Source organism: Oreochromis aureus, linkage group 13 (assembly GCF_013358895.1).
Source record: "Oreochromis aureus strain Israel breed Guangdong linkage group 13, ZZ_aureus, whole genome shotgun sequence".
NCBI lineage: Eukaryota > Metazoa > Chordata > Actinopteri > Cichliformes > Cichlidae > Oreochromis > Oreochromis aureus.
In genome coordinates, this window is record NC_052954.1 from 10157194 (window position 1) to 10175987 (window position 18794).

Consider the following 18794-nt stretch of genomic DNA (forward strand, 5'->3'; position numbering starts at 1 on the left):
CACATCCAGTCCTCCCATGCACACACACAGAAAACTGGTTAAAGCAGACACAAAGAACAGCAGGAGGGCAGCAGAGGCAACGCTCCAGAAGGAATATGTGTTTACGTAAAAGGCTCAAAAACACAATAATCAAACATCCAAAATCAAAATGGAATTTCATTTGCTAACTTGTAAACAGTTATTCACTAATAAGTATAGAAAAGTGACACTGTGTGCATTTGAACTTCTTACCCTAAGTTCACTCAGACTGGTGTCGGGGTCATAGGCGCTACTGGCGTCTGTGCTACCTCGACGTGATGAGGTACCACCCAGTGATGCCAGGGTGGCTGCCGAGAGGCCTGGGGTGGCACAGCGGGAGGATGGCTGAGGACATAAAGTACCCCAAACCCCAGTGAGAAAAACAAGCGCAGCACAGCACAATGCAAAGTAATCATCTGATACTACATGGCTCTTGAGTAATCCTTTTCTATTCAAATCCACCTGAAAGAGAAACCAGCTCAGACTCCCAAACGGCTGTTTGTATATTGTTTGTAAACACTAGGTTACTTTTATTCCCATTTTTTGTGCTTGCATGTAATACAGAAAATTAATTCCCAGTGGAATTTGATTTATTGATGGCTCACACATTACATTTAATTTTTTTAAATTAACTATGTGATGAGGAGTGCAATAGCTGCAACCAGAAACAGAAATGTGTCGGGTGTTATTCTGCTCTCCACATTCCTTTGTATAAGGGTACTATAGCTGTTTACACACACAGCAACCCTGAACCTTTCTTAGCGCTACCTGGTGAAGCTGTATGTGCGATCTGAAATGAAACACTCGCTAACCCTGCCTTGCGTTGATGTGAGATAACATAATAATAACATAGTGAGGGTGACACACATCCTGGCACCTGTATGCTCTACCCAGGATGCACCCTTGCCTAAACCAAACAAAAGCCTCTCTAACAGTGAGAAATGATCTGATGGAGATCATCTTCTGGTGTGTGCTACATGTCTGAAAAGCAACAATAGTCCGACCTCTTATCCCCATGACTGTCCAAAACTGTCCTTTGAGGACATCTGTTATAGCGACTCCTACATGACTCAAACAGGATGTACAAAAGTCTTGTGCGATCCCTCAAATCTCTATAGGTATAACAAAATAGGTAAATACGTGTAGCAATTTATCGAAATGTAGCAAAATTGAAATTCAATCCAAACAATTACGGATGGCTGTAGACACTCACTGTTGTACCCGTACACATATTGGTGATGTTTTGAACCAATCAAATTTGGATTCATTACTCCATAAAACCTGTTGCCACTGATTTTCAGTTCGGTTCTTGTAATCTAGCATACCTCAGTCTTTTCTCCCCGTTTCCCTAAAGAACAGCTTCTTGACAGCCACACTTCTGCTGAGACCATTTCTGAGGCTTTAGCGAACAGTAAGTCAGATGCGTCTTTCAGGTCCTGTGTCAGGTCTTTGTCCTATTTCTTAAGGACCTCTAAGGTCTGTCTTCTTCACTTGTTCCATTTTCTGCCTGTCAAACTTAAATTAAATGGCCTGTATTTGTATAGCGCTTTACTAGTCCCCAAGGACCCCAAAGCGCTTTACACATCCAGTCATCCACCCATTCACACACACACTCACACACTGGTGATGGGCATTAGGGCATTTTTCACAGTTTCAACTAAGAAAAAGGGAACAAATGATTTGTTTTTACTTTAGGCTGCTGGCAAGCCATCTGTGATGTGTAGAAATAATACTGGTTATTAGGTGTCTTTTTTTTTTTTAAATACCTGAATGATTCATAGGTCAGTGTTAACTAGCTTAAAAAGAATCTTGCACAGTATCCCAGAAACACCTTCATTGGAGATCATTTAATGCTTTGCTTAAGAAAAAAAAAAAAAAAAAAAAAGTAATGGCACTTACTCGACTATAATCTGAATACTGCTTGTCACATTTTTCATCCAGCTGCAAAGCAAGAAAGAAAAACACAAACATCAGTTTAGTTCATATTCATGCAATAAATCAGAACATACAACCTGTATGGTCAAGCTTGAAGCCGTTTCCTCATCTGTAAAATCAGGCAGTTTACAAGTTAATATGAGTTGGGTAAAAGTGCTGCATGTTCACAAAAACTACAGAGCTGACAGCTGAAAAAGGATCAAGACACCAATACATTAGATACCCAGCAGTCCATGCTGCCTCACACTGCATTCACAACCACTGCAGTGGCCCACAGCCACCCTACTATCAAGAACAGATTAATTTCTACCAAAAAACAAACAAACAAAAAAAGATGTGGAATGAATTTTAAATACCAAATATAATTTTTAATCGTGCGTTAGCTACTTCTGTCATTCTGTCAGTAATTTGTGTTAGACTCCATTCCCAAGCACACTGTCTGGAACTTTGTTCGGTCACTTACAGCATCCAAATCTGGAATACTCAAATCATCAAGGTCAGACACAATACTGCCTCTTCGGTTGGAGCGGCTGAAATAATCAGCGGCCGACTCACTAATGTCCGAGAAGTCAGAAGACTACTTATAACGGGCGCAGGATGAAGAGAACAGAGAAAGAGGCAGAGACAGAATTAGAGAGGGCCACAGAGTAAAACATGAGACAGGATAAGTACAGAGGAGTATTACATTAATGATGTGTATTGAGCTGAATCTCTTGCCCAGTAATAATACAATCAAAGAAGCAAAGGCGCTTAAGTTTACTGGCACATCAACTACCCCATTACTACAGCTCACCCCACTGTCCCTCCTGCCTCTGCTACCGCGTTCCTGGGACACACTGCTGACAGTGTCATCATCTGAGGAAGACTGACACAAACACGCACACATACAAACAGACAAACGTCACAAAATGAGGAATCAATGTAATTTCATACATCTCCATGCCAAAAACTTACTCTAACACACGCTTCTTGTTCAAACAGCAACCGACAGAAAGAAAGTCTTGGTCTTAAATAGAATTAAAGCAGCAGTAAGAAACGTAATTTAATTTAATTTTATGCATTTAAGATAATTATCTCAGATGCATCAGCTGGACCCAAGTTAAACCTTGCTACAACTTCTCAACCTGCACAGAACTGTTCACACACTTGTCACACAATGTCTGTCAAAAATGCTTTCCTGAAACTGTGAGAGGAGGTGAGGAGGAGACTGTTGGCAGTAGGTGTTTGAGTGCTCTCATGCAGGCTGGCGGTGGTTTTAAGGTGCTCACCACAGGGCTGCTACGAGTGGAGCTGGCTCCAGAGGAGTACCAGCTGTATTCAGAGGGCTGTGGATGGGATGAGGAGGACAGGGATCAGCATGGAGCCAGACATCACACTAATGGCATAACAGTAAACTGCTGTGGGATGACAATGCAAAAATAACGTGGTTCGACAAACAGAAGACTTACAGCTCTTGAACTGTAGCCTGAGCCGTAAAGGCCAGCGTCGTCGTATATAGAGGCCTGAGGGTACACGTGGGAGACAACGTAGGACTCAGCAAAACACGAGAGCAAACATAAATCTATGACGCACTAGCTAAACAGGCTAAACAGACTCTCTTTTAGCCATGCAATAAACAAATACTTGGTTTTCCAACTTCAGCTTGGTTTCAGTGCTCCACATCAGAAGCCTTGGCTTCACACAGACTCCTGTCTTATCTAACCGAAGCACAAATCTCTGCCCACAGATAAGTGCGCAGAGAGTCCAGGAGCTAAATATAAGCAGACCCAGCCACACTGGGCATCCAATCTCATGTACGTGGCTGTGACAGAGGGGGGAGGTCTGCCTCTGAAGGCAACTGGAAGCGTGCAGAGATGCTGGCCACTTAGAGAACAAAAACTGACCGTGCTGTAGCTGCGAGACAGCCCTGTGCTGGTGGTGCAGGGTGAGGAAGTGGTGGCCTGTTGGAGAGGAAAGGAGCAGGGAAAGGTCACCTTAGAGGACAGAGGCAGACCATTGTGGGACAGTGAGGTGGTGAGAGAATAAAGAGAAGCAGCGAGTGGAAACAGGACGAATGTTTTGCTGAACCTAACACATTTAGGACTTTGAGCTCAAAGTGTGATAAGACATGACATGTCCATTTAAATAACACCACTGCCAGACTAATTTACATGAATTCAAATGATTTTAAGAAGTGTGGGTATAAAGTTCTGAGCAACACTATGCGCCAACTGGTATGTTTCTCTCTACCCTGATTATTATGACACACAATGCCCCTTATTGCAAATATCTAACAAATATGTAACACATAAAAACTCCACTAAACGACACCATGCAGACAGGAATAGTCAGCTTCAGTTGGCTCCATTTTCAGTGAGTGTCTGTCAACTAAAAGTTGCACAGCAAAGGACCAACCCGATAGGTAGAGGTGGAGAGAAGAGGTGGTGGTTTGGTCTTTGTTAGGCTGGTGTAGTTCCTCTGATCGTGGTACAGTCCAGTCTGGAAGGATATAACCACCAACAGAAATTTCATCCTCTGGCGTGTGTTTTATTAACACTTCTTGATCTATGCGCCACTTCACACAGTGATGATGAGTAAAGGGTAAAGTCAACTGCCAATAAAATACCACAGCAAGCCACCACAATGAGTCTACACCATCTCCATGCTTGAGATCTCAGCCAAGACAACAACACTGACCAGAAGGTCTTTCTTTGAGGACCGGGATGAAGCCTTCTTATGGCCATGCAGATCATTGTACACAGAACTCTGTTCAACACAGAAAAAAATGCAAAGAGAAAGAAAATGCAGCTGTAATGGGAAACAGGAACTTCAGGAAAAAGAAAGTTATAAAGAATGGCCAACACCTAAGTTTCATACAGTGGAGCGTGAACTCTTGAGCGCAGAGCTAGTAGAGATGCCATCAGACTGAGGAGAGACCACAGGATTATGATCGGATAAAGATTCAACAAGAGCAACAACCAAACAAAAACACTTCTGGGAAGCTGTTAGGTCAACTTCTACACATGCATGCATATGTTTGGTGTACTAGACACATAACTGTGTTTTGAAAAAGCTTTTCGTAATGCTGTACTGTACACTCTGCTATTCTTACACAGTTTAGAATCTGTGAGTTTGTTTTTTTTTGTCTGCCAACTCATGCTGTATGACCAGGAACTGAGCAACCAAGCTTGACACGCACGCTGCCACTCAGGCCCCACAAGGTTCTTATCCATTTCAAATATCATGTTGTCATTATATCACCTGGCAACCGCCTAACAATTGGCATTTATGTGCCTGTAACACCTTTTAACTCTCTCTATATATAGCTGCAAAACTTCACTTATGTATGATATATTATGAGACCATCAGGGTGCCTGGCAACAATCTAGGAAAAATACTAAAATTACCCATAATCCCTAACATTACATTATATTGCCCATATATTACCTACAACACCTCATGAAAGCACTGTATCATTTTTATTTCACAGCCAACACCACAAGCAAGCCAAACAATACAGTACTATGAGCATATACTAGTGGGTAAAAATATACCATAAATGATATCTGAGAACCAGTGACAATGTGCACGCATTTCCAGCACAATGAAAAAAAGAATTTAGAAGCTGAAAAATGTCACACCAAGTTTTCTTATCAATTAATCAGAATCATAAAGCCAGGCATTCAGAAAATATCAGGTATTTTTAAGATTAGTAGATGAGAAACTTCAACCAAAAAAGGTAACTACTCTTAAAACGGTTACCATCTATGAGTTAGATCTGCTTGGAAAAATAAGGTTAGGTGAATCTACTATTTAGCCTTCAAGCTACTCTCACACAAATGTACAGAGAACAAACCAAGTCATCTTTTCTACGGGAACTGGATCGACTCTTAGACCCCAAGTCACGTATTCCTGATGATGATGACTTAGAATAAAAAACAGTAAAAAAAGATAAGCAGGCAATTTCTCAAAGATAACTAAAGTAACAGTCAATACTGTCAAAATAAAACACCATTCAGCCGAATCTTAATATATATAACAACTGCTTTCCACACAAGAGCAATGGCTTTCACACATCAGTGTGCCCCTATGAGTGTGCAGTCTTAATAAACCTGGCAGGGGTGTATTATGTACGCACCCTGTAGCTGCGGACTGACGTGACATCATCATCCAGCCCCTGTTAATGTGGAAATATGGAGTCACAGTAGAAAAGCAGATAGAGAGAGAGAGACACATGAGTGATGAGAGATTTACTGTATGCCTAAAGGGGAAATAAGAAAAGGAAATACAGGGAGACAAAGAGGAAGTATGTAGGAGAGATACAGACCCGCTGATGACGGCTGCTGGATCTACTACTACTAGAGGCTCTGGCTTTTTCTGCATCAGCCTAGATTCAGGAAGGAAAGTTGGAGTGAAAGCAGAGAGATCACTGGAACACTTGGTTGCTGTGCAAAGCCCGAGCCATTCAAAATAACCTCTGCGTGTTTATCACCAAATGGGTGTCATAAACATTTGCAAATGTTAGCCTTTTTAAGCAAAACAGCAGGATTAATGATAAACTAGACATGCTAATATATTACAAACCTTTGTCTCATTAAACAGCACACAGTGAAAACCTCTTTTCTACATCAATACACCAACACATGGATTAATTTCATGCAGAAGTAGTTCATAAACATTTAAGACACTATCATTTCTTAAGTAGCTGGAGGAGTACAGCTAACGGTCCAAACCGCCTCCTTACATACAGACTCACCCACTCTAAATAAAGTCAAAGGCCAAAGCCTGCTCTCCAAATACACATAGTCACAGATTACGGTGTCTCCAAAGCAAATACACTGTTGAGGCATATTTCCACAGTGAGGTACATAGTAGTCAGCGAGTCAAGTGTAGCTAAATGGTCAGGGTTGACTGGGGCTCAGTCCCACACAACAGGCTGTGTTAGTGGAAATGGAAGCAACAACACTGCCTCACTGGCCTACCATCCACTGGTGGATCTGACCCCATTTTCTGCTGCTACTGCTGGATGAGCGGTAAGAAAGCTGGGCAGAGGGAGGAAATGCCAGGAAAAACATACAATCATATTTCATTCAAAACTGCTGAAACGGAAAAACTGGGTGACATTTAAACCAGGAATAGAAGATTTTTTGTTGATTTGTGGACATGCAGCACTTTCATTTTTTCTTTCCATGGGTATATTTCTGTATGTGAACTGTCACTTAAGATTTTCTTTTATGCTATCAAGTCAACAGCTTGCAGCTCCTCTGCAAGAGGCGCTGTGGAAGAAGATGAGCACTTTGCAAACAGGAGGTAGCGACAAAACATTAAAATGTGATTAGCAGAAAGAAAACAAGACCAAATCCCATAGTAAAATTACAAAACATTTGTGCTAACAGACACAGCAGTAAATCAGAGTACCTGATGGACTGAATTACAGTCAGAGTATCTTTGCCTATCAGGTCCACTTACCTCTTTCTGTTGCCGTTCAAGTTCCCTCATTCGGATGTCTCTTGCCTCTGCCCGAGCCGCCCTCTTTGCTGCCAGCCTCGCCTCCGCCTGTGACACACAACATGAACACACCTGTCAATCTCAAATGGAAACTTATAAAAAGGTATAAAAGAGATAGCGGAGCGCTGCAGTAAAAATAATCACACAGTAGAATTTACATGAGTATGTTTGGATATTTCACTGTTTCCTGTAAAAGAGAAGGCACTCTGGCAGACGTGGGTTGATTTCATTTCTTCACACTCGCTTGAAGGTTGTGTTGTCACATAAGATGAAGTGCTGCTTAGTTTTAACAACACATCAACAATAACAAATCACCAAAAACTACCTAGTTTATGGATCTACCAGGATGATATAGACAAACTAGTGCTTATTTAAAAAAGAAAATGATAATAAAGATAGATTTTTTATTTCACAAACACTGCTTTAATCACACAGTAGAGACCACTCCATGTAACTGTAAAATGATCTGCTCTGTAAATACCTTATTCTTCAGCAATATCAAAGATTGAACTTTTTTGTTTTGCCTCGACTAAAATAACATTAATATTCGCTGATTTTGTTGTTGTTGTTTCTAAACTCTCAAATATTGCTACAGGTCTAAAACGTCTGTCTTTTTACAGTATGGAAACTTTACACAGCCCATATTACATTGTGGACCCTTGCGGACCAGCTTCCTCTGTGCCACAGCTCCCGTTGAGTGCTTGGGATGCCTCATCCCCACCAACATGTGCTAACCATTAGCTTCAGGAGGGCTAATTTAAAGCCCTCACAGGGGGAGATGCCGATAGCGCATAAACAAACTGAGAAGCAGCGCAAATAGAAAAAACAAAAAAACAAAAAAACAACATGAGTCAGCCTGAAAACAATTTCATAATATCTAAGTGACCCTGAAGCACAAAACAGCTATAAATAAAAGCTAACCTGAATACCAAAACTCCTCCTTTATTGCACAATTTGTTGTAGTGAGTCAGATTATAAACAGGAGATAATTTTACAGAGCATGGAGGCTAATGTGAGCAACCCCTTCACAGCTCCGATTAGACACAGGTGACTATGTAGCCTAGCTTTTCATTGGGTACTGAATACTAACAGCATACCAAACATGCTCTGAAACTAAACATGCCACAAACAGAGAATGGCAAACTTGTTCGTGAAACTAAGCCCTTTATCTCTAGCTAAAAGGCAGTCCATAAATACTGGGGGTAGTGTGTACAGTATCTCACTACAGACAAACACTGTCAGCATTCCAGCAATTTCTTATCTCCACTGCCAGAATCGAAGGCCTGTGGACCTACGCTATTCCCATTTCAATAATAGCCTGAAGCGCACAAACACAACTTAACAATCTTGTTGAGCAGTTGAATAATCATTTAATCCTAACAACAAATACAAGCTAGAGATGTTCATATCCAGACATGTTTTAATAGATTAGTATCAGCTAAAATACATCAACCAAACTCTGATCTTGTCCTTGCTGCATTTCCAACTAAAGCCTGCCAGTGTTCTCTTCTTAAAAGACATTAGGGATCAACACTGCAAGCACTTCACTGCACTGTGACTGAAAACCAGAGTGCCACTGTGAAAAATTATTTGGTCACAGAAGTAAGTCATTCAATTCACACTCATGCTGGCAAAATTAGTTAAACAACAAAAACAAACCGTTTAGTCCTCCTTTCTCTTTGCTCATTAGGAAAGATGCACCATTGACTGACATCTGCAAATAAGATGACATTTACCAATGGAACAGACTGATGTTTCTATCTTCCGTTTCACACCAGTGTTCAAAGACAGAGTGATAAATACAGAGTTCTTTGTTACCCCCACACAAATGGAAAAGGGGAAAGAGAGAGAGAGAGAGAGGAAAACCCCCAAACAAACCAAAACAAACAAACAATAAACAAAATTAGCAACATCAAGAGCAGCCAGTTTTTTTATTCTCAACATTGTTATCAGGCCAGACCTTCACAATTGGCACAACCATACTAATTAGCAAAGATAAGCACCTGTTAGTCAGCGCTGACTTTCACTTTCACTGTTTAAAATGACAACATCATTGGCTGATAAATATTAACCTCAACTCCAAATTAAGCCCTGTTATTCCCTGGTTTCTGTCATCCCTGCAGTCTGTACAAAGACTGATAGTGATGTAGAGGGAGCAATGAGTAGACAGCAAGTAGACAGTCTAATACCACAGTTTCAAGAGTTAATTTTGATTAATAATAGTTTACCAACTTCATGAACATATAATAGCAACTTCAATATTTTGAGCAAGTCGCCCATGAAAAACAAGTTGTGGTTTGGATGTTCAGTTTCATTTCAGGATATAAGTAATGGCCATGTTTTGCCAGAACAAACTTTTGACCTATGGTAAACTTAATATCCTGCACTGTGATTTGTACAAGGTGAAAAAGGAAGTAAAGTTGCAAGTGTGTAAGAGAGACCAAATGAGAAAGCAAATGAGATGGCTGGCTGTGTGCTCTGCACCTGTTGATCTGTCTGACAGTATGACCTGCTCTGCACAGCAGCACAGCTGAGCTTCTCTGTCTGTCCTATCTATAGACTGGCCCATCCAGCCTTGCTCTCTGACTGCCACATCATGGGCCTGAGAAGGAAACCCGAGCAGTAGAAGTTCGCCATTAAACACTCCTCCTACATTTGAGGCAATAAGATTAATCCACCATATGATCACCTGGGATATTCACCAAAATTCAGGTAATAAGAAATGTAACAGCTGGCTCCTTTTTCTCTGGTTTAGAGGTAAAGTGACTTGAGTGCTGGGAATGCTGTTCAGAAAACACTTCAAGACATCTGAGCTTTCTGAAAATTTGAAACTTATTAAAAAAGAAATAAAAAAGAACAGATTAATTGGTACATGATCTACAAAATGCCACTGTGAAACCTGAAGCAAAACACCCACTGTACAAGAAGTTAATGTAATCTAATAAAATCAAAAATAAGAATAATAATATATTGATAAAATATGGTACATCATTGCCATCTGAAATGAAACAGTCAATATTGAGCTTTTTGAAATTAACCTATATTTATGCAGGTAGTCCCATTAAGACTCAGTGTCACATTTACAAGAGAGATCTGTTTGAGCTTGTTTTAACTCCAGTGGAAATAATTATGATATTTGCTTAGTATGTGCTCTATACTAGTCCTAAATAGCAAACCACCAGGTCTCTGCTCTCTTTGAATTGTACTCAACTAGTCCTTGAAAATGCTCACTCCTCTATGCCTATGTCTTACTTTTAGAAATCCAAATAATAATTGTTAAAAACTGGTTTTAATGGGGATAGGAGTGTTAGTGATTGTCTCCCAGCAGCAATCCCAATGCTTATGAACACAAACTGTAATAGGTGCTTTGTTCTTTGAACTCTTAACACTCCTAACCATATAAGGAAAGTTGGACGCTTTCCATTGCAACAGCGACTTGGTGATATCAGAAATGAAATCAAATGGACTATGAACTATAGTTTGTGCACAGACACTCCTCTCTCTACATCAAAAAAAGACCCGCATGGCTTTGTTCAAATAGTTGACTCCTTAGATCCCTATCTGAGGGACAACACCTATGAGGTGATAATCTAATTCTAATACTTGGCCCCTGCTTGATTTGTAAGCTGCCAGTATTCCAAAGATTGAGTGCCCAGTAATGTAAGGGGCCTCAGAACTAGTCTGGTGATGGTGCAGGCTCAAATTCACAGTCACTCTCAATCGCGGACTGTGCCAAGACTTTAGACTGGTCGACTTTCGGCTCTCCTGACCACAAGGTAGGAGCTGCAGAGGTTTAAGACTCTGGGCTGGTGGTTACGTGAAACAAGTTAGACACTGACCCCTTGAACTCCCTAAACAGTCTAATCTCTGGTTAGCACCACAAAGAGAATGAGATTTAGGACCTGACTGGGAGGGTTGGATGACTCATGTTTCTATGATGAGCCTGCGCAACTATAAAGAGAGCAAATGGAGCCTTCTGCTTAGAGTTCAAGAATGAGGAACTGCACCGCTTTCGATCATCAAAGACTTCGCTCTCAAAGGTCAATATAAACATCAACTAAAGGCTGATATTTACCGTTAGGTTTAAGCTTTTAAAGGCAAGAAATTATCTGATTTAGCCCAAATTTTACAGGAAAAAAACCAGCAGAATCACTATTACATGCAAATATGAATTTAAAAATCCCTTTAAAAACTATTTAAAACAATACAACAACAACCAAAAACAATATTTGCTTTTTCTGCTGTTATCCACATTATTGTGGAGAAAAGTGAAGGAATGAAAGGCCTGTAGTGGAACAAAATGGAATAATCCCAGGGCATGTCGTTACAAGCCAGGCAGCTTTTTTCTTTGCCTGTGTTTTTCCTTCGTGAACAAAAACACTACAAGTGAAGTCAACCTCTGTGGACTCCAAACAAGCTGTCTTCACTTGCTTGGGGTGAAACACACAACTTAACCAGCAAAACACAAACATCCATATCTAAATATAGACATTAAGGTTTTTGATAATGCAACGCACACTTCAAATTAACATCACTCGCCCTGCAGTCTTTGTACACCTCTCTAATTCAACGTGCTGCTAAACTGAACTGATAGCTAACCTAGTCTGAAACCTGACAGATCGCATACAAGTTCTGCTGAGTAGCCTTTGGTCTCAACTTTCAACCAGTTTTTCAAAAGACAACATTGGAACATTAGTAGGATCAACCAGGTTACTCTAAACCTGGGCTCTAAAATTGTTAGCTCAATTTCAAATGGTGTAAAAGCTATTGGTAAATACTTTCCACAATCTCTCAGGCAAAAAGATAATTAACATTTTTAATTCTTTTTGTTTGAATTCACATAAAAGTAAAAAAAATGCTTCTGTCTTCTTGAAATGTTACCCATTGCTGAAAAATCATTAAGATGACCTGAGTTTTTTCTTTGGTTTAAGTAATTGCAACGATACAATAAGGGTTACAAAAAGTAAGTAGACGCATGCATTTACATTATAAGGCTTAGGCAAAAGATTTAATCGACATGTTCAGTTTAAAAGGGCTCTCACAAACCATAATGCTGCTTAGGCAAGCATATGAGTACTGATAATGCTCTTAAGAAACTACTTGGTAGTTTTAAAAAGTGATGGTTCTGCTGCCCAGGTTAGCCACCCTTAAACTGACAAATCAGTCCTCTGTCTATACTTGAAGCCCCCATTGTCTCAACAAGGATAAACAAGAATATTTGAGCTGACTAAAAATCAGATTTGCATTGATTCAGGATTGCATAAAGGGAACATTTTATGGAGAAAGCATCCCAGGTTCATTGCAGTAAGCTTCAAAATTAATCTAAGTGATGAATGACCTTACCTCACGAGCAATGCTATTCAGCGCATCATCCTCTGCTGAGAACCGATCTTTTAGAGGAGCACGCTTTCTACCAGTGCCTTGTGTCCCCATGTTAGTACTGGAACTCATACTGTGTAAGCCCAGGAAATGGAAACGTGTGTTAATTCCTGGAGGAACAAAAGCAGATAAAAATAATTTCAACAAGTCAGTAAACAAAGTCAAATGATAGAATAATTAGACATATGTCTTTTGGCTGTGTTTCACTGTGTATGCTTTCTGCACTCCCAACTCAGACACTTCATATCTCTTATTTTCACTCCTGCAAAAACAGACCCTTGTATGGCACCCACAAGGGCTTTGGATAAACACTTGTGACTGACATGAACCAGCTTTAAAGTGACATGCATATAGAAGGAGCTCTGGTAGCTTAAATCAGCCGGAGATACCAATCCAAAACACAGCATGATAAAGTGTACAGAATTAATAACACAATTAGTTAAAAAAAAAAAATCTACAAACAATACCTGTCCACTGATTACGCTTGCATTTTAAGTTGATGTAATGGGTATTCCACATGCGTTGATAGACACAAGAGTAATATCAGAGTTAACATTATCACTAGACAAAAGCCCACTGTGGATGGCTGGTACAGACACGGGGGGGGGGGAAACGCCTAGTTTAGGATCCGGCTGAGTCAGAGGATCCAAGAGAGACATGAGCACTCCATGCAGACGTTTGATGAGCTAAACCGCGTAGGTCCAAGAGTCAAACGGACTAGTCACAGACGCCGCAGGCAACTTAAGGAATTCTGATCCTTGACAAAGAATAGGGTGATTAGCCAGCCATCATTAATCAGCTGGGTTAAGTTACCACCCACTAACAAAGCTGGAATTATCCCCTACACCATGTCGTATAAGCAAAATAATTAAAATAACGGCTGCGTTAAAACAAAAGTAATGCAATGAAGTGAGGCAATGTGTTGCTCCCTAGCATTAGCTACCAGCGTTAACTACTGTTAGCTAGCTCTTTGCTGAGCTAACTGGGAGTGCTAACTAGCATTTCGTCGTTCCCGAATTCATATTTGAAAAGTTCCCTTATTAGGTTCTCATTGAGCTTTCAGTCCAGCTAACGCTCTAGAACACGAGAACTATTTAGACGTGTCCGTCCCACGGCAATGACCCCCACCCCCCAGTCCCGAAGACCTACCTAAAGCTAGTTCACTTGTTTAGCTGGATAGCTAGTGGGGCTAACCTCGACTCTCCAGAGACAGACAGGGCATACTGGCACTGATCCTCCAGTCATATTTCCCAGCCCCCCCCCAAAACAATACCTCACCTTCGCGACACCTTTAAATAACCCGCGATACTGTCGAGGTGTTATCCCTTGTCTCCTGGAGTTTCAGGGGTGAGCCATTCGGGTTCTCTTCAGAGATTGTTAGTGTTTTTGTCCGCAGTGACAGCTGTCATCAGTCCGCCTTTCCACCGCTCCTCACTGCCCTCCTTACCCAGTTTCCACACGCACTGGTTGGTTCCAAAGGACCCGGATGTTGGGAAAAAAATTAGGGTGTGATGCTGCGTTCACGTCCCGCAAGAGCAATCAGAATCGTAACTTTTTTTTTCAAACTGATGCAGACCTTCTAGTTTTTGTATTACCATATAATAATTTTAGGCGATAAAAACATTTCTTTCTTTAAACGAGAAAAAAATCAACCATCTTGTATTGTTGTTACTGCTGTTACTGTTATCCCTTTGTATTGGACAGTTTCTTGCTTTGATGAGCAGGCTTTGTTAAGCTTGCTCACAAATGATTATATGATATCTGTAAAGCTTTTATCTTTTAGCCCATATTTAAGTACAGTATAAATTTAATGCAGTTGAAAATGTAGTGTGGAATATATTGTATGTAGATTTTTGCCAAAATATTATCTTATTCAAAAAATTCCATCCAGTACACATGTTATTATTTTATATTATTATTATTTCGTTTTTATGCAATGTTATATTTTCAGCATTTACTTTTTTTCCTTGTCAGAAGTTTAGGTCGGCCTTATCGATGGGGCTCGGGGGTCCAGACCCACCCAATAAAGTCGGTGTACCCCTTCATCGGATTTCTACTGATATCCTTCAACTGTAAGTTCCATTAATTCATAGAAGTTGCTAATAATAAAAAAAAACATATCGGTTAATAATATTTTAGTGCTTCTGCAGCAATCATGTAACCAGCATGACTGAGGAGGTCATGCTGGTAACCTTCATGTACCTTTGAAACTAAACAGAGGTCATTCATCAGCTGGTGCAGCTATATTGTATGAATGTAATTACTAGAACAAACCGAATACTCCCATGAACTTGGTTGGCCATTTAATAGCATATGGTGTGCCACCGAAGCTGCAGAGGTTACCTAGGAAGGTCAAAGGGCACTGTAGTCTGCTGTCACGGCTACATAGTTTGTCCACATGAGGGCAGTAATGGATAACGATTTGTTCTGCATTTTGTAAAAATGCAGTGGAGTTACTCCATACTTTCCTAAATGTATGATGTGGATGCAAACATTTATGCCGTTTAACTTAAATGCTGAAGTCACCTGTTTAAAAAAATATAGATGGCAGTCTGACAGAGCCAAAAAAAAACCCCAAAACAAAACTTATACAAGAGGGCAGTGACCTAATATTTATATATGCATGAGAACAGTGCAGAAAACTAGTGTCTTATTAGCAACAACTCCAAGGATATATGCAAACAAAGTACTGTTTATCTCTCTTTATGTTTTTAGAGCACTTGAACACCTGTAAGGGATTTTCACGCAGAGAACCTGTGTGGGAATTTCCTGACTGACACCCATAACACAGGTTACATGAACCACACACACACACACACACACACACACACACACACACACACACACACACACACACACACACACACACGTATTCTTATTTTCCCTCATTACAGGAAGCTAATGCTAATGACTGTTTTGTCCCTGATCGCCTCTCTCTGTTTGCTGCCGTGCAGACAGGGTTTACTGGAGTCTTAACCCAAAGACAACATCAGCCACACTGTCTCCACACTTCTACTCCTGATTAACTTTCTATGTAGTCATCACTTCAAGCACTAATTAACTACTGCAGCTGTAATAGCTAAATAAATAGGCAACAGATGCACAAGATTGGGTTCAGTTATGCAGCTGCTCATCAGTCACTGATAATAGTGATTGCAGTTCTTTGTTTTTCTGGCTGTTATCCTGGCAGAACATAGAATCACTGCATGTTTGGCAAACCGCCTCGGATGCCATTTCTTGGATTCTGCAACACAGTTTTTTACTGTAACAGGACAAAGCAAACAGCCACGGGACTTGGATATCAGTCTAAAGTAAATGATGTGTGTGAATATCACCGGACAAGCAATAGTGGAGGGGGTGGAGAAAAAAACGGAAAGCCTTGAGGCAGCCAGACAGTACTTAAGTGTGTTTTCCTAGTTTTATGGCAGTTTTGACTCATAAACACTTAAACACTTGGCTTGTTTTCCTGGGACAGAGAGGCGTGTACTCAGCTGCAGCAAATCTTAATGTCACTCTCCCTGTTTATAGTATCTTTAACTGACTTTGTCATTTGCTTCTCTCAATTAATAAGCGTTGTGCCATAGCATGTATTTCTTTAAAATATGTTTTTGAGGGTGAATTTGTATAATTTTGGATGGTATACACCATGAGTTGGTGATCAGTGGTTGGAATAGCCTCCCGCTGCGCTAACAAGACTGAGTGAATTGTTAACTGGTCTGGTCTGTCTTTAAGCCAGAGTGTGCACAGAAAAGGACTAGAGACCATAGAGCCTCGACTTGTAATTACCCCATGGAGGGCAATAGTTCTCCTAGCCTACATCTCTTCGGGGCCTCTTTGAAGATGCTCCATAGGGAGCTGGTTGTAATCAGGACACATGACTCATTGATTACTTCTTTGCGGTCTTCCAGGAACACAGCACAAGGAGTGGACAAATCCTGGGGGGAGGGTAGTCCCCTCAGAGCTGTGCAGGCAGACTGCAGATAGACTGGAGGTAACGATGCAGGATGGAGAGTGTGGCTTAGATACAAATTAGATCCTATAATAAGTTAAATGTGCATTTTTTTTTTTTCAAAAAGTGGCTATTCATTAATGTCTCAAACAAGAATGTGGAATCATGTGTCAAGGAAGGCCACAAATCTGCAGGTTTTCACTCCAGCCACACTCATTAGTACACTGATAAATAAATACAATGCTAACCAGGGAGAGAGGAACCTAACTGCTGTAGGCTGTAATACATTTTCCTCTTAAATTACAGGTGCTGGGAGCTGAATTTGTCGGTATTAAACTACATGTCATCTAAAACAACAGTTTCTACAAGGTTTTGTGCTGCAGAGAGTTCAAGCTTTCCAGTATAATGCCATCAGCTGTTTGATAACTTCCATTTTTGTATTCCTTCTCTAATCTCCAAGGCAAGCTTACTGTTACCCCGTGTTCTCGACTATTTCTTGTCCTTCTTGATCTATGATTTCCCCCAAACTCTATTAAACACATGGTTACAGGAATGCTGTGTTAAACATTTTAACAGCTATCCTCAAGATGAGCGCTGGCTGGACTTGATTAATTGCTACGGGAGTCTCAGCCAACATGGGAAACTGAAGTGCACGCATATAACAAAGTCTAAACACAAAGTAACTTTAGCAACAATCGCAAGACATTTAGTTAACAATCTGAGTGCATTCCTGTGAGTCTTTGTGCGCACCAAAGACATAAGTTTGTTCAGTAACTAATGATTAAATGCAAAGTTGTGTAAAAAATACATAGAGAGTGAAAAGGGGTGAGTGGAGAAGAAACACTCAGTGCATCATGGGAAGCCCCCAACAGCCTAAGCATACCGCAGTATAACTAAGAGAGGGTTCAGGGTCACCTAAGCAAGCCATAATTATAAGCAAAAAGGAAAGTTTTAAGCCCAATATTAAAAGTGTAAAGGGTTTTCTGTCTCCTGATTTTAAACTGGGAGCTGGTTCAACATCTTAATAAACTGTAATCAACTATATTATATTATAAACATCTACTGTAGGTTGCTAATAATATGTTTTTCGTTCCCTCACAAAGAAGAGCACTTTGCCATACATTTCCTGTATTTTTACAGCTATTATTCAAGTGTCAATTTAAATTACACACATTAAACATCCATACATATGTGCTATGAATGAATTTTCACTTTGTAGGTTTTGTTATTATAGCCAGTATTACTTGTTTGTTCAATCATAAGTGATGCCGGTCACTTGCCTTACGATGCCACATAATTATGCAGTAAACAAGTATCGGGTAGTTTTGCAAATAATCTGTTTGAACCTGGTCGTAGAGCTCAAAATAAGTTCACACAGCTCCTAATGAGATATATTTGCCTGTCCCTAAAGATTGTAATCAGTAACATAACCAGCACTTATGGCCTCAACACCCAGCTGACGATGGTTGTGCAGAATATAGAGTTTTGGCAGAAAACAACAACAAAGCAATTATCTTTAAGAGCTCTGTAAAGTATCAGCTGGACATTCTTCGACGATACGTGAGTTAACATTTAGAGAGGCATCTCTGGTAAACAGATTGGGCAAACCGAGTAGATCATAAACGTGGTCTTAAAAGGTGCCTTTTGATGTTTTTCGGCTTGCAGTCTGGACACCTGTGGGGTTGAACCCGGTGACTGGCTGTCCTATGTGAGCATGGTGCGCAGGGGTAATTGGGTCATTGCGCAGCAAGAAATAAAGCTTGAGGTAATGCTTAAGGCAGTGGAAATTTGTTTTAATTGCTCCGTGCATGAAAAAGTGCTGTGGTGTGGTGTAAGTGCAGATTTAACATCTCATTTCATTTCATCTTTTGTTAAATTAAAAGCAAACAAACATCGAAATTAATTTGATAATTTGTTGGTGTGACTTTGCCCCTGCAAACTTACATTCATAACACCACACACGGATGCTTTTTTTTCAGTTAGCTGTCATAAGTGATATATGCTGTATGGTTTCTATTTGTATTGG

At 40.3% G+C, this 18794-nt stretch overlaps 1 protein-coding gene across 8 annotated transcripts in view; it reads right to left on the reverse strand.

Annotated features, from left to right (window-relative positions):
• Positions 1-14299, reverse strand: part of lrrfip2 (leucine rich repeat (in FLII) interacting protein 2) — a 19565-nt gene extending 5266 nt beyond the window's left edge. For 2 of the 8 annotated variants that reach the window (XM_031737673.2, XM_031737672.2), the window contains exons 1-17: positions 14098-14296; positions 12784-12929; positions 7402-7488; positions 6915-6974; positions 6260-6319; positions 6071-6109; positions 5789-5857; positions 4810-4857; positions 4630-4698; positions 4348-4431; positions 3837-3893; positions 3402-3455; positions 3222-3278; positions 2747-2818; positions 2417-2530; positions 1918-1959; positions 232-363 (exon numbers count right to left, since the gene is read on the reverse strand). In XM_031737673.2, coding sequence (XP_031593533.1) covers positions 232-363; positions 1918-1959; positions 2417-2530; positions 2747-2818; positions 3222-3278; positions 3402-3455; positions 3837-3893; positions 4348-4431; positions 4630-4698; positions 4810-4857; positions 5789-5857; positions 6071-6109; positions 6260-6319; positions 6915-6974; positions 7402-7488; positions 12784-12891 — 1152 coding nt within the window. In that variant the 5' untranslated portion in view covers positions 12892-12929; positions 14098-14296. Of the gene's footprint in view, positions 1-231; positions 364-1917; positions 1960-2416; positions 2531-2746; positions 2819-3221; positions 3279-3401; positions 3456-3836; positions 3894-4347; positions 4432-4629; positions 4699-4809; positions 4858-5788; positions 5858-6070; positions 6110-6259; positions 6320-6914; positions 6975-7401; positions 7489-12783; positions 12930-14097 lie in introns of all 8 variants that reach the window. The other 6 variants (XM_031737676.2, XM_039622202.1, XM_039622201.1 and 3 more) reach the window with 6 other exon arrangements.
• Between the last annotated feature and the right edge of the window lie 4495 nt (positions 14300-18794).